Source organism: Phoxinus phoxinus, assembly GCF_949152265.1.
Source record: "Phoxinus phoxinus genome assembly, chromosome: 4".
NCBI lineage: Eukaryota > Metazoa > Chordata > Actinopteri > Cypriniformes > Leuciscidae > Phoxinus > Phoxinus phoxinus.
In genome coordinates this window covers 35,492,237-35,507,108 of record NC_136879.1, presented here as the reverse complement: position 1 = coordinate 35,507,108, position 14,872 = coordinate 35,492,237, and the positions used below count along the sequence as shown (strand labels likewise).

The following is a 14,872-nucleotide window of genomic DNA, read 5'->3' as shown; positions in this document are numbered from 1 at the left end:
GAGACAATAAACAAAGCTTTGAGAAAAGAAGGCCGGCCGCGTACTCGTGCGCTGAGAGCTTCAGGCTCTTGGTGGCAGCATGTAGCCATGAAATTCACAATGCAAGCCCACTTTAGTGAATATTAAAGATTATTCCATCATTCCAGCTCAAGGACCTGATTATCTCACATATTAACCTGCTAAATACAATGCAAAAATAAGATTGCATATTATTTATAAAAAATAGATCTAAATAAAAAACTAAATTAAGATTAATATATATAATATATATTTATTAAAGAGAGAGAAATACAACTTAATTTAGCTTTGGCATATATATATATAGGCTAATTTGAATAAAATGTTTTTCATATGTAAAATAGCCTACATATGAAATAAAAATGAGAATAAATACAAATAAATATTATATATATATATATATATATATATATATATAAATATATATATTTTTTATTTATTTAATAAATTAATTTTTATTTCATATGTATATGTATTTATTAGCCTATATATTTTTTCATATTTAGAATTGTATCTAACTTCATATTGATGTTAGATTAAATTTAGAATTAAATTTATTTGCTATACTTTTATATATATAATTTAGAATGTCATTTTATATATATATATATATATATATATATATATATATATATATATATATTTGTGTGTGTATGTATAATTCATATTTAGAATTGCATTTAACTTCATATATTAGATTATGTGTAAAATGTTACAGGCCTGCTCATATATAATATATATATATTTTTTAGATTTTAGAACTTCATTATATATATATAAAATGAAGTTCTAATATATATATATACATCCACAATTATATATAGTAAAGGTTTAAATTTGAAATAGATATATACATATTAGAATGTTTATAAAATTATATAATATATATATTATATATAACATTATCAGTACATATCAAAGTTAAATACATTTACAAATATGAACTATATGTGTGCGTGTGTGTGTAAGATTATCTTTTCTATGTTCACTTATGTGTTGCATGAAGAAGAAAACACAAATCTGAGTTTGTGCATATTTTACTCAGTACTCCGAGTTTTTTTTTTCTTTTCTTTTTTTTTTTTTACAGAGGCATAGTTTGAAAAAGTTGAATATTTAATGTAAAAGCAACCTCACACATTTTCCCATACAGCAAAAAACAATAGGGCAAATCAAAAGTTCTTAGAAAAATGTCTCAGTTCTAGTTGATGTTATAAAGAGTGAAATAAAGTATGAACACTGGAAACATGTTTCGTAAAAACGTACATTGAAGGTTATGCTTTCTCCAGAGCTTCAATGTGTGGTCGTATGTTTTGTTGCAAACACAAAGGCAATAATGGTGATTGTTGTTCTGACCTTCTCATGAACAAACGGTCCTATCTGTTCACAAGCTTATAAAAAGCACTAATAATAATGTATTGTGTTTGTCCATCAGATTTACCCAATAAATTAGTATTAATGACAAGTATCCGTGGGGACATACTTAGTGTAGAGAGGCTGAAATGAAACTGCACACATGTAGAATAAAACAGAGCAATAAAGATTTCAAATTCAATTAAATAAACCAAATGCTTAAGTATACACATTATATACATTCCCTGGGTTGGGACAAAACAAACAAATATTTTCTTCACTTATATTAACTAAATGTATGGGACACTTGAAATAGATATTTTGACATTTCTTTTCTCATATATATATATATATATATATATGGGATCCTATAGTTGAACAATATTCCACCAATAATCACTTTAGCAAAGTAATATACAGCAATATTAACAAGGGTCGGTCAGCGAAACAAAACGAAACAATGGCGAACTTCCATTCAAACGTCGAACAAATGGCTGTTTAGATCAATTCACAAAGCGAGAACAAAAATTCATTCACTCAAGTGATAAAAGACAAATTCAATTAGGCTCTTCTTTTCATCCTGAGACTGTCTAAACCAATGACATTTTACAATGACTTTGTGCTTATGTTTGGTACATTTTCAGGTTTGAAATAAACGCTCGAGGGGGAGGGAAATATTAACAGTGCAAGAATATACAGACAGGTATGATGGAAATAGAAAATAATCTCAGTTCTAATGGTTACACACCAATTCTCATTTGTGCTTCATCGACTTCCTGCCATTTTCAATCTGCCGGCTTGTTTCGTGTTTCCGTATGTTACATAATTGTCCGTGTCTCTTGGGGATATTCTTTATTACAGGGCGTACTTCCAAAAAAACACACACCCACTTTCACAATGGAAAACAACACACTCACACACACAAAAAAAACAAAGACAGTACATGATATTTACATTATACATCTCACATATTCTTGTCTTAAAGCGTAATTATTGGCAAAGCCAAGGTTTTCCGACTTGAGATGAACCACATTTCTTGCCGCTCCCTGGTAATATCTGTAAAAAGGTATATAACAGGCACAGTGAGGGTGGTTGAGAAATCACTGGGAAATTAAATGAATAAACACAGCAACAAACATGACAAGCACATGTCTGTATATTTTGGCACTTTGCAAATCAAACGGCGGGGGTCATTTTGGAGGGGTGGGATAGGGTTTCTTGGCCTAAATGGACCTGGTGTTACAGTTACAAACTCAACTGATTTTAGATTTTTTTTTTTGTTTTGTTTGTTTTTAGACGATTATGAATCGTTTAAAAAGAGGCAACGTTCTTTTTCAGCAGGTGGCGTGTCGAATTTGGCCTTAAAGAGGTTTCGCAAACAGAGACAAAGCCAGACCAGACTAGTGCTGTTAGGGAGCGGAGCGCTATAACGCCTCCTCTGCTGGCTCGCAGTGTTGCCGTGACAATACTGAACAGAAAAAAACAGAGGTGCTAAATGAAGTACTCTTTCTTTTCCTCTGCATGTGCGTGGTTCCCCTCCGCATTGATGATGGCAGTGTCTGCGTCAGGGGCGTCCTCCGCTCCTTTGGCCTCATTGGTTAAGTATGTCCCTGTCCACACAGTCCCACATAGGTCACATAGACACATAAGGTACAACAGTGGACATGTTGAAGCATTTTGCACACTATAGGTGAGGGGGAGGGGGGGCGAGAGAGAGAGGGGAGGGAAGCCGTACCTTTGTGCCTGGCCAGATATCGGCCCAGGACGATGATGAAGCACAGGGTGATGAAGACCACCACGGCCACCACTCCGCCGATGAGAGCGTGGTCGGGACCGTGTTGCGCCAGAGCGTTGGGATCTGGAGGAGGAGGAGAGGACGGCGTGAAAAGACGCCAGTGGAACGGCCGCTATAATTAGCCAATTACGGGTCGGCGTGTTAATATAAGACGCACGGACTCGTTCCTTCCCACAACTCACTAAATACAGTTGTGAGCATCTCAGCTGGAGCAGGCAGTCATTTCATTTTTCACTTGATACCATTCAATTTAGATATTGTAACACGCAATTACAAACCACACTGAAGTACGCATGAACCGTAACCATCGTGCTGTAGTGCTACATAAATTATGTGTTAAATGGTGCAGGTTGTTGAGGAAAGGTTGGCTTTCTAAGGGATCAGACTTATGGTTTTCTTATGGAGAATTATCAGACTTGTGGCTTATTATTGATTTTTTTTTTTTCATCTGGCGGACGAAATTTTGTCCCTTTTATCATCCGAAAAATCATCCAAAAATCACACCGACTTATACCCAGACCATGTCTAGAGTATCATAATATAGCCTAATATATAATAAAATATCATGTCAGACCCATATAGAGCTAAAATGTGAAACCGTTCACACGTTGTTTGACTTTTGTGTGCTTTTCCCATTAGAATCATGGGTAGGTTCAGGTCTGGGTATTTTTGTTGTTGTTGTACTACTCAACTTGTAGGACTGATTTCTTAAAGGGTTAGTTCACCAATTTTTTTTTAATTGTCATCATTTACTCGCCCTCAATCAAAAGTGTAAGACATTCGTTCATCTTCGGAACACAAATGAAGATCTTTATGAAATCTGAGAGATTTCTGTCACTCCATTGACAGCTACGCAACTACCACTTTCAAGCTCCAAAATAAAGACACAATGCACGTCAGAGATTCATATTTTGTATATAGGCCTACATTTTTTTTTTTTTTTTGCACAAAGCACTTGCGTCGCTTCATACAATAATGGTTAAACCACTGGAGTCACATGGATCACTTTAAGGAAGTCTTTACTACGTTTATAGGGCTTCAAATTGGCAGTTGCGTAGACTGTCAATGGAGAGTATACAGAACTGGCTCAGATTTCATTTAAAATATCTTCATTTCTATTCTGAAGATGGACGAATGGCTAATGGGTTTGCAACGACATGAGGGTCAGTAATTAATGGCAGAATTTTCATTTTTGGCTGAATTTTCCCTTTCATTTTCTCCATCTCTCTTTTTTGTTAAGGCACTTAGTCTGCATGCTCTAAACTGCAAGTCATTTATCACATTTAATAAAAGAGGCACAGTAGCTACAGCTTTCATTTCCCTTTTGCACAAATTTCCCCTGAAGATTTTGTGCTCCTGAACATATGGGATTGAAACGCTGCTTTATTCGCAAATAGTTTTTTGCAATATTTAAATTTTTTGCAACTTGGATGGAAACATAGCTATAGCGCCTTGGGCCAGTAAGTTACCACCTAGCAACCAACCAGAAAACTCTTAGCAACCACAAAGCAAATGTACAAATCTAGGTTAAAACAAAAGATGTGATAAGTTTATAAACATATAATCATTTACAGGTAGTAATAAGTTAAACAATTTAGTACTTTATGTTTTTTTTATTGCTGCTGCCTCATTTCTTTCAATGACCTATAATTCCATTACTGGTGCATCACTTAAAACCATTATTTTTTTCCTTATGAATCATAAGCTTTGGAAAAATATTGTTTTCGACATGCACACTGACATCTTCATGATGCTTAAATAAATTCATGTTACTGAAAAAGCTTTTAGAGTGCATTTTCTGTAGCCACTGAATATTTAGGGAATATTGTGTTGGGCATTCCATGTATACATAATCCAATATATATATATTACTGTATATTACCACCATACGACATCCCCATGCGGTCAAATTGAGGAGTTGCAAACAGGTGTTTATTCCATGTCGGATCACAGAAACATCCCCAGCATGTCATTCTGCTCTGAGTTTTGGAGCCCAAGCAACATCAATTCAAAGCCAATGTTCTTTCCTGACTTTCAATAGGCAGCGGGAGGGAGGGGTGGGGGGGATTTATCATTACAAACGAATGTTGAACAGCTACCAAAGACCTGTCATATCTCACAGCCCTGCGAGGACCAAAGTCACTCAATTCTTGGCGATATACAACAAGTTTAAAACCGGCAGGGGTTGCGGCAGGCTGATTTGTCTCCTGGGTTTAACTTTGAGTGAGCGAGCGCAGGCTAGGGTGAATCCGGTCGCCTCTGAACTTCTACTGAATAAATCGCCACCTGGAGTTGTGAATCTTAAGACCCCACTGCGGATAGCTTAGTACGCTAGACAGCTAGTGCTGCCATTACCTGCCTTGAATGTGTAGAAGGATTAGTTCACCCAAAAAATCTTGTTCTTTCTTCTGTGGAACACAAAAGGTGAAATTTTGATGAATAGCTTGGCCCCTCTTTTCCATAATGAAAGTTTATGAAGACTGAGAACAAACTTTAAGATGCAATTCACTGAAAATCTGGTCCTCTGTGTGCTGTTAATCACTGCAACCAAATCATTGATTCAGTGAGTTGAACCAGATCAGCAAAATTAGCGAATGAATCATTCAGAAACGTTTTGCGGATCGGAACAATTGATTCACTGAAAACATCCGACTAAAAACAATTGATGTGCTCATGATACTTCTTACAAGAGGAGGCCAAATAAGTTTTTTATAACAAATTTAATTTTAGTTTGTTTCTCCATTATGGAGCCCCACTATGGAGCTTTTGTGTCATTTTCAAGCTTAAAGGTGCAGTAAGTGATTTCTGATAAACACTGTTGAAAGGGGATTGGGGCGAGCAGCGCAACACACTTGTAACAAATCAGCAGTTGAGGCGTGTCCACTCATGATGGTGGAGGAGAGAGAGAGTGAGCCAATCAGCAGTAGGGGGTGTGTCCACTCATGATGGGGAAGGAGAGAGTAAGCCAATCAGCAGTAGGGGGCGTGTCCACTCATGATGGGGAAGGAGAGAGTAAGCCAATCAGCAGTAGGGGGCATGTCCACTCATGATGGTGGAGGAGAGTGAGCCAATCAGCAGTAGGGGGTGTGTCCACTCATGATGGGGAAGGAGAGAGTAAGCCAATCAGCAGTAGGGGGCATGTCCACTCATGATGGGGAAGGAGAGAGTAAGCCAATCAGCAGTAGGGGGCATGTCCACTCATGATGGGGAAGGAGAGAGTAAGCCAATCAGCAGTAGGGGGCGTGTCCACTCATGATGGGGAAGGAGAGAGTAAGCCAATCAACAGTAGGGGGCATGTCCACTCATGATGGGGAAGGAGAGAGTAAGCCAATCAGCAGTAGGGGGCATGTCCACTCATGATGGTGGAGGAGAGTGAGCCAATCAGCAGTAGGGGGTGTGTCCACTCATGATGGGGAAGGAGAGAGTGAGCAAATCAGCAGTAGGGGGCATGTCCACTCATGATGGTGGAGGAGAGAGAGCGAGCCAATCAGCAGTAGGGGTGTGTCCACTCATGATGGGGAAGGAGAGAGTGAGCAAATCAGCAGTAGGGGGCGTGTCCACTCATGATGGTGGAGAGAGAGTGAGCCAATCAGCAGTAGGGGGCGTGTCCACTCATGATGGGGAAGGAGAGAGTAAGCCAATCAGCAGTAGGGGGCGTGTCCACTCATGAGGGTAGAGGAGAGAGTGAGCCAATCAGCAGTAGGAGGCGTGTCCACTCATGATGGGGGAGGAGAGAGAGAGTGAGCCAATCAGCAGTAGGGGGCGTGTCCACTCATGATGGGGGAGGAGAGATAGAGAGAACAAGAGGGAGATTTGAAGAAAGAGAGATGGCTGAGAGACAATACAAAAGAGAAAAGGTCAGAGGAATATCTCTGGAAAAATAAGAGTTATGATCAGGCAAGAGCTTTAGGACACGCATTAATATTAGAAAAGCTTTCCAGCGCTGGAGGGACCTAAGCATTCTGTGTTGTTTCTGCACACGAGTAACATTGGTTTTGCTGTTTCAAAGATATGCTGTTTGTTGTAATGTTAGCTAACAGGACAGTTTTGAGTTCATTGTTTGTCTGGAGTTGCTGGCGACTAACAACCAACTCTTGCTTGTACCTGTACATACTCTTGTGTACTCTATGTTCTTTTTTTTGTTCTTCCATGTTCTTCATTTGTCATCTACGTTTTATTTTGCTTCGCTGCAGAAGAGACATCCACTCTTGCATTGCGTGTTCGTGCATTTGCATGGGGGGCATGTTTGTTTGGGTTGATTTCAAATATCAACAGTGTTTCTCAGAAATTGCTTACTGCACCTTTAAATCCTCATTCAGGCCAGGATTTCTTTAAAAAAAATCACCTTTTGTATTCTAAAGAAGAAAGAAAGTCGCACAGGTTTGGGACAGCATGAGGGTGATGCCAGGACTTTTGCGTGAAATATCCCTTTAACCTCGCTTGAAGGGAACAGGACAAAATGGTTTTTTCTTTGACCTGGAGTGATTGTGTCCTGACACAGCACCTTTTGGCCCAGCGTTGGGCACCATTTCAGTGCTTCTGCAAGGGTGTAAACTTTAACTATGTGTCTTTATTGCACTTCGAACTTGCTCTCATTAGCTCACAATGATGAATGGCTCTGTCTTCTGCTGCGCTTGGCAAAGTGACCCTGGGAGATGTGTAGAACAGGGACTTCTGCAGACCCATTTCTAACACATAAATGAACCCATTTTGTTCAATTAACATGTACTTTGTTTAGAGGCAAAAATAAAAGCCATGTGGAAAATAAGTTCAAAGAATGCTACGCTTTAGGAGAGGCTGTTCAATCTTGATTCATGAGATTTGCTTTACTCCAATTTTGACAGCCTATGTTGTGTTGCATTTGCCGCCTAATCACTTTAACACACAAAATCAGATATCAGATTATAATTTACTTGCTATGCAGTATTTAAAGACTATTTGGTAACACTTTATTTCGATAGTCCACTTTAGACATTCTACTAACTACAAGTAACTTTGCTTTAAAAACTTTAAATGTCATTTAACTGTCATTAGAGTATTAGACTGTCAGCTTAATATCTGCTAACACTTTATTTTGTTGGTCACCCAACAGACATTCTACTGACTAGGGGTGTCACGATTCTCCAAATCCTCGATTCGATTACATTTTCGATTCTTAGGTCACAGTTTGATTCGATTCTCGATTTTTCCTTTTTTTTTTTTTTTTAAAGCACAGGTTGCTATGCCATTTTTAGACTAGAATTTTATGCAATATAACATCTGACCTATGTTCGCAATGTACATTGTCATGTCAAATGATTATTGACATATTGTCAAATTTAAAACATTTATTAACAACATAATGTAACAAAAACTTCTATCTTCAGTCAATTGGAAACTTAAGCAAAATAACCTGCCATCTAGTTTCTCTTTTGTAACTGCAGTCTTCTTCACAGAAGATGACATTCAAGTTCACAACAAACAAACAAACAAACAAACAAACAAACAAACAAACAAACAAACAAACAAACAGTTGTTGGTTTAACAGATAAATCTACAATTTACCTCAACAAGGCGACATAATGAACAACACTCGTCTCATTCGTGGAGGTGGAAAAACAAGTTCTTTGTGACATGCAAGATTTATTGTATTAAAATTTAAATGCAAAAGAAAAGGCATGCGAGTCGGCTGTTTTTGTCAATTTTAAGTTTTTATTTAAAATTTTTGCGATTTTAATATAAATACATGGTTAAAATATTACCACTTGCTTGAGCAACTTAATATATAAATCTATATAGAATGCATTGAATAATACGTTGTTTAAATTGTGTCTATTAAAGATTGTATATGTGTTCAAAGAGAATCGCAATGCTGACACAACTTTTTAAAAAATAAAAGTTGCTGATATCACATATGCTGCGTTTGCAGTGCGCAACTGATCCACGGCTGTACCACAAACACATACTCACTATTTTTTATTTCAAATGCAGACGTTATTACTTGTAAATAGAAAACGCATACTCACTATTTTTATTTCAAATGCAGAAGTTATAACTTATGGATAGAAAACGCATACTCACTATTTTTATTTCAAATGCAGAAGTTATAATTTCTGCATTTGAAATAAAAATAGTGAGTATGTGTTTGTGGTACAACCGTGGATCAGTTGCGCACTGCAAACGCAGCATATGTGAAGCACTATCGCGTGCTGCTCCTGCACCGCATACGCACTGCACACGGAGTATGTGTGAAACCAACCCGATCTCACGGCAATTCGTACAAATTTTACGAGGTGGCTAATTCGTACGAATTGCGTACGAATTTGTACGTTTTTTGCTAAATCGTACATATTTGACGATTTGCCAAAATCGTATGAATTCATACGAATGACCTACCCCTGACCCCGCCCCTAAACCTACCCATCACGTGGGTTCAGACAAATCGTACAAATTCGTACGAGTGAGGTCGTACAAATTCGTACGAATTAGCCACCTTTTAATCACTCGTACAAATTCGTACGAATTGGTCGTGAGATCGCGTTGTTGAAACAGTGAAAGAATATGGTACACGCACACAGCAGAATTTGCAAACTGGCTTTTTTGAAGCGCGAACGTTGTCAACAAAACTCACTGGAAATCCAAAATACTTCCACACCGGCGACTTCACGCGTGTTTTTTCCCCGCTTGACAAGCCGACCGGACGTGACATGGGGGCGTGGTAGCATCGACGATTTTTTAATTCGAAGTTCGAGATTGTGACTTAATTTCGGTCATAAGTAACTCTGCAACTACAAGTCAACTTATTCTCCTAACCCTAACACCTAACAGTCTACTGACAGTATACTTGTTGTGAATTCTTTACATTACATTGTCTTTAAGTATTATCTACTGCTGTATTTTATAAGGGTTTATTATGTAGAATACTTAATACATACGGAGAGTATGTAGTACGCAATTTTATTGGATGCGGTTTTGGCATAAGTGACGCGTTCTCCGTTACGCATACAGAGCTGTCAGAATATGACGCATATTTCTACCCGTGCAGCATCGCTGAGTGCAGGATAAAAGTTATTGAAGAAGTGAGTTTATTTCCTGACTTTATATTTGTAATACTGGATGTTTATACTGTTAAGATTATCTTTAACACTAAGCCTGTAAATCGCGGGTATTTCGCAATCTTGAATCGCGGGTGTTTCGCGATCTTTATGTAGGCCCTACATTAGTTTGGCATGTGAAACGCACGTGAAAGTGCCGCTAGCATCGTGGCTTATCTTGCTAATTTTAGCAATACCTCGTTTAACTATGGTTATGCATCTGTATAATATATTCTAGATTTATTATTCTTTAATACAATAATGAGGTCGCTGTATAATGCACCTTAGGTTGTTTATATATTTTGTTAAATTCTGTTTGCTTTCTTATTCTGCTAAACACACTTTGAGAGAGCTGTTAAAATAGTCTAATCTGTCATGTAGGCTACTGTTTATCACAACAGTATGTGAGCATGTATGTTTAACATTTGGTTATTTACTTCTGTTTATTTGTTTATTGCAGAAACTACCTCAAATGCATAATTGATATGTTATATGGTGAAACCCTGCACAAAATAAATGTGGAAAAGATATGATGACTCCTACTCCCTGATCAGAGTACTGAAGTGGTTAAGCCCATTAAAGAACCGGCATTCAGTGGGGCAATCCCCAACAATACTACACTCTACTAATACTCTAATGAGAGTTAGTTGACATGTAGTTGAAAAGTTACTTAGTAGAATGTCTAAAGTGGACTATCAAAATAAAGTGTAACCGACTATTTAAAACATTTACCCCCGGTTTCACAAACAAGGCTTAAGCCTAGTCCCAGACTAATATGCCAGTATGAGCTGTCTTGACTGAAAGCAACTTGCACTGACATTTCTTAAAATATGTCAGTGCCATTTTTTTTTTGCCTCAAGATGCACACCATGTTATGTTTTTTTTTTTCTTTCTAAGGCACATTTATAAAAGTAACTTAAATGTCCTAATTGAACTAAGGTGTAATCCTGGCTTAATCTAAGCCCTATCTGTGAAACCAGGCCATAAAGCTTACATAAATATTAAGCACTTTTGTAAGTTAATGGATGTCTGCAAAATGCTTTATATAAATAAATGTTAGAAAGACATGATGCATAAAAAAATGATAGCACGTCTACACAACAAAACCATTATTGCTGCAGATGTCTTTTATTTTCTTATGAATATGCAGTTTGATAATATAGTTCAATTTATTGCCCCCGACTCTAACCGAATGAGCTGTGTAGCAGTTACATGAATTCAAGCTGCTCTTCCAATCTCATTTTTTCTCATTTAAATAAGCCTCAGGAATTATATACATTTACAATTCAAAAAGTTTATTTATTCTATTGCAATAATTTCTCTTTGCCATCTCGTTTTTTATTTATTTATAGATGGCTGTTGCTTAGAAATGTGGAGTTTTGCATATCCCTTGATAATAAGGATACTGGCTGTTTATTATGGCGTCTCGTGAATAGTCAGTTTTAAAGCAGTGATATGAATAATAATGTTTTTCTTGTTGCGCAGTTCATAATTAAAGGCAGGATTCACATTCTAGAGCTTGTGCGGGACAGTGATGTCTCCTCATTTATTCACATGCACACACACACTGATCACTTTGATTCTTTTATTCAAGGTCCTTTAATATCGATTCTCAATTCTCATGATTTTACACGTGGGAGTGTACTTGCTGTATTTGACCTTGGTTGTGTCAAGCTAGAAAAAAATAAATACTGCATTTATTTATTATTCTTAACCCGCAAAGCTTTTCGTGACTGGGAAAGAAAGCCACTGGTGATGCTTCGCTAAGCCCCGGCCCAAATAAATGTTTTGACCAATCCTACCTTAGCAGCTGTTGCTATCCACCATTTTATAAGACACTTGCCGATTTTTAAAGGTCTATGAAAGGCCTTTTTATGTTTGGATTGTTGAACAGTGAACACATAAGTTTACACAAATTATCCAAAATACACAGTAAAATGTTGTTTATGTGGCACTTATAAAAGGGACAGAAGGTATTCAGATATGTACTGCAATATTTTTTTACATTTTATTCTAAAAACAATTAAGTCAAAATAATAAAATGCAATTTTAATAGTCCAAATATTACAATATACCATTGAAAAGTTTTTTTTAAATGTTTTTGAAAGACTCTAATGCTAACCATTTTATTGAATAAAAATACAGTAATATTGTGACATATTTTTACAATTTATAACAACTAAGCTGGCTTTTATTTAATAATAATACAGTAATATTGTGAAATATTTTCACAATTTAAAACAACCCTTTTATATTTGAATATATTTAAAAGTGTAATTTATTCCTGTGATGGCAAAGCTACATTTTTAGCATCATTACTCTAGTTTTCAGTGTCCTTCAGAAATCCATTTTAATTTGTAATTGGTGCTCAAGAAACATTTCTTACATGTTTTTTTTAGGATTCTTTGATTAATATAAAGTTAAAAAGAACATCATTTATTTGCAATAGAAATATTTTTGAAACTGTCACTTTTGATCAATTTAATGCATCCTTGCTGAATAAGAGTTGTCCTGGCAACCTAATTTCTTTCACTAAATAAATAAATAAACAACATCTCACTGACCCTCAAATGTTGAATAGTATTGTGCTTTTCAGCTTACGTAGGATCAATGTTTCCCATTTATTTTTGTTGTTGATATCAAAGGCTCCAAATTTTGCAGCATTTTCCTGAAATTCACCTGTCACTTGGCTATATTTGTGCTCCATATGTAAGGCTTTTGTGGTTCATGGTAACATATTCCAATTACTTATTTTAAAGACATTTTTGAGAAATATCCAGTGTTGGGCAAAGTTACTTTTAAAAGTAATTCTCCCTAAAAAAGCACCTACTGTAATTGAGTTACTTTTACGGAAAGTAATGCGTTACGCTATACTTTTGCGTTATTTGTTTCTCACCAGTGCTGGGCTTGCTTGTTTGTTTTTTAATAACAAAAAAAAAAAGTTATATTTTTGGCAAATATTTTTTTTCACACCAAAAGTGAAATGAATAATCCTAAGGCTAAAGGAAATAAAAATTCACGCCTGTACAGTAGAGGTCAATAAATGGGAAAACAAAGTAACGTGTTACTTATTGGAAAAAGTAACTTTTGTTGTAACAAAAAAATTATAATTTGTTGTAAATTCAAAAATGCATTACGTAACTAGTTACTTTAAAAAAGTAATCTGATTACATAAGTCAAGTTACTTGTAATGCTTTACCCCAACACTGGAAATATATATATATAATTTTACCCCTTTATACCCGAAAGCTTTTTTTATTTGTTTTATTTCAGGACTTGGTCTTGAAAGGTGTTGCAAATATGGCCGCCGAGTGAACAGACTTTCCTTGAAAGAGACTTTGATGTGTCTACTTCTGTTGGTGGAGCAAAGACATACTGAACTCCTTTGGAAACGGAGCTAGTTTGTGAAAGTAAAGAGATCATTATTCTCATTCACGGATGGTGACATGTGGCCAAAGACGCAAGTCATTTTGCTTGAGCGTTAATGAATTCCATTAAGATCTCGCATGTGAAAGGCCAGAGGCACAGAATGTGTTTTATGGCACACACACACACACCCAATCAGAATCCTCATAGCTTTAAATGAACATTTGCATCAAAATAAATCACTGTGGAATTAATTAATGTTCATTTCTTGATTTACAATTTGTGGCAAAGACCCTGTGAAATTGTACATACAAATGTCTGTGGAGATAAGAAATGAGGTCTATAGGCAACACTTTTATTTTGCATTATTATTGAAGCGTTCAACACGTTAAGCTCTATTGTCAGCATTTGTGAACTATGAAAGCTTGTTTGTGCCATGGAATAAAAAATAAAAAAAAACAAATAAATAAGATTAAAAAAAAAAAAAAATGAAAAAAAAGCAATAACGTTTTTTCTTCCAATAGCGAGTTTATATCTGGCAATCAGTGTTGGGTGTAACGCATTGCTAAGTAATTAATTACTAATTACTTTCCCCTTGGAAAAAGTAAAGCAAGGGATTACTTGTTTCTGTAATTTAATTACAGTTACTTCTGATGTTATTGCAATAAATACGGTATAGAACAATTCTGTATAAAACAATATTTACTGTAACATCAAAATTTTACGTCTAATGTTCAAAATTTATGTTTTCAATGTAACCGTGTCCCTTTAAATACTTTTTTACTTTCATCATTTTATATGACTAAAGTATTTAATTTTATATTATTTATTTGATCAAATTAAAAGAGCAGCTTCATGTTTATGATTGTTTTGTTTAACTGGTTGAGGTTGATATGGGATTTAGAAAGTAATAATTAATGTGATACATTTTAGAGGGAGTAATTAGTACAGTAATATAATTACACTGTTGGAGTCTTGTAGATTATTTACTATTATTTAAATTAGTAACTAGCAATTAATTAAGTTTTTGGAGTAACTTACACAACACTGCCCGCAATTCAGACTTTATAACTCAATTACGAGAAATTACAAGATATAAACTCGCAATTGTGAGAAAAAAAAATCTGAATTTGTCCGCAATTGTGAGTTTATATCTCAATTCTGAAAAAAAGTCAGAATCGCAATATATAAACTTGCAATTGTGAGAAAAAAAAGTGAGAATTGTGAGATAAAAAGTCTTTATTTATCAGAAATGTTAGATATAAACCTG

At 35.8% G+C, this 14,872-nt stretch overlaps 1 protein-coding gene across 12 annotated transcripts in view; it reads right to left on the bottom strand.

Moving 5' to 3' along the window:
- Window positions 1–1,130: 1,130 nt before the first annotated feature.
- cadm2b (cell adhesion molecule 2b) overlaps window positions 1,131–14,872 on the bottom strand; it is a 225,519-nt gene continuing 211,777 nt past the window's right edge. For all 12 annotated transcript variants that reach the window (XM_079608819.1, XM_079608828.1, XM_079608823.1 and 9 more), the window contains 3 exons: window positions 3,104–3,226; window positions 2,873–2,978; window positions 1,131–2,424 (listed from right to left, as the gene is read on the bottom strand). In XM_079608819.1, coding sequence (XP_079464945.1) covers window positions 2,319–2,424; window positions 2,873–2,978; window positions 3,104–3,226 — 335 coding nt within the window. In that variant the 3' untranslated portion in view covers window positions 1,131–2,318. The remainder of the gene's footprint in view (window positions 2,425–2,872; window positions 2,979–3,103; window positions 3,227–14,872) is intronic.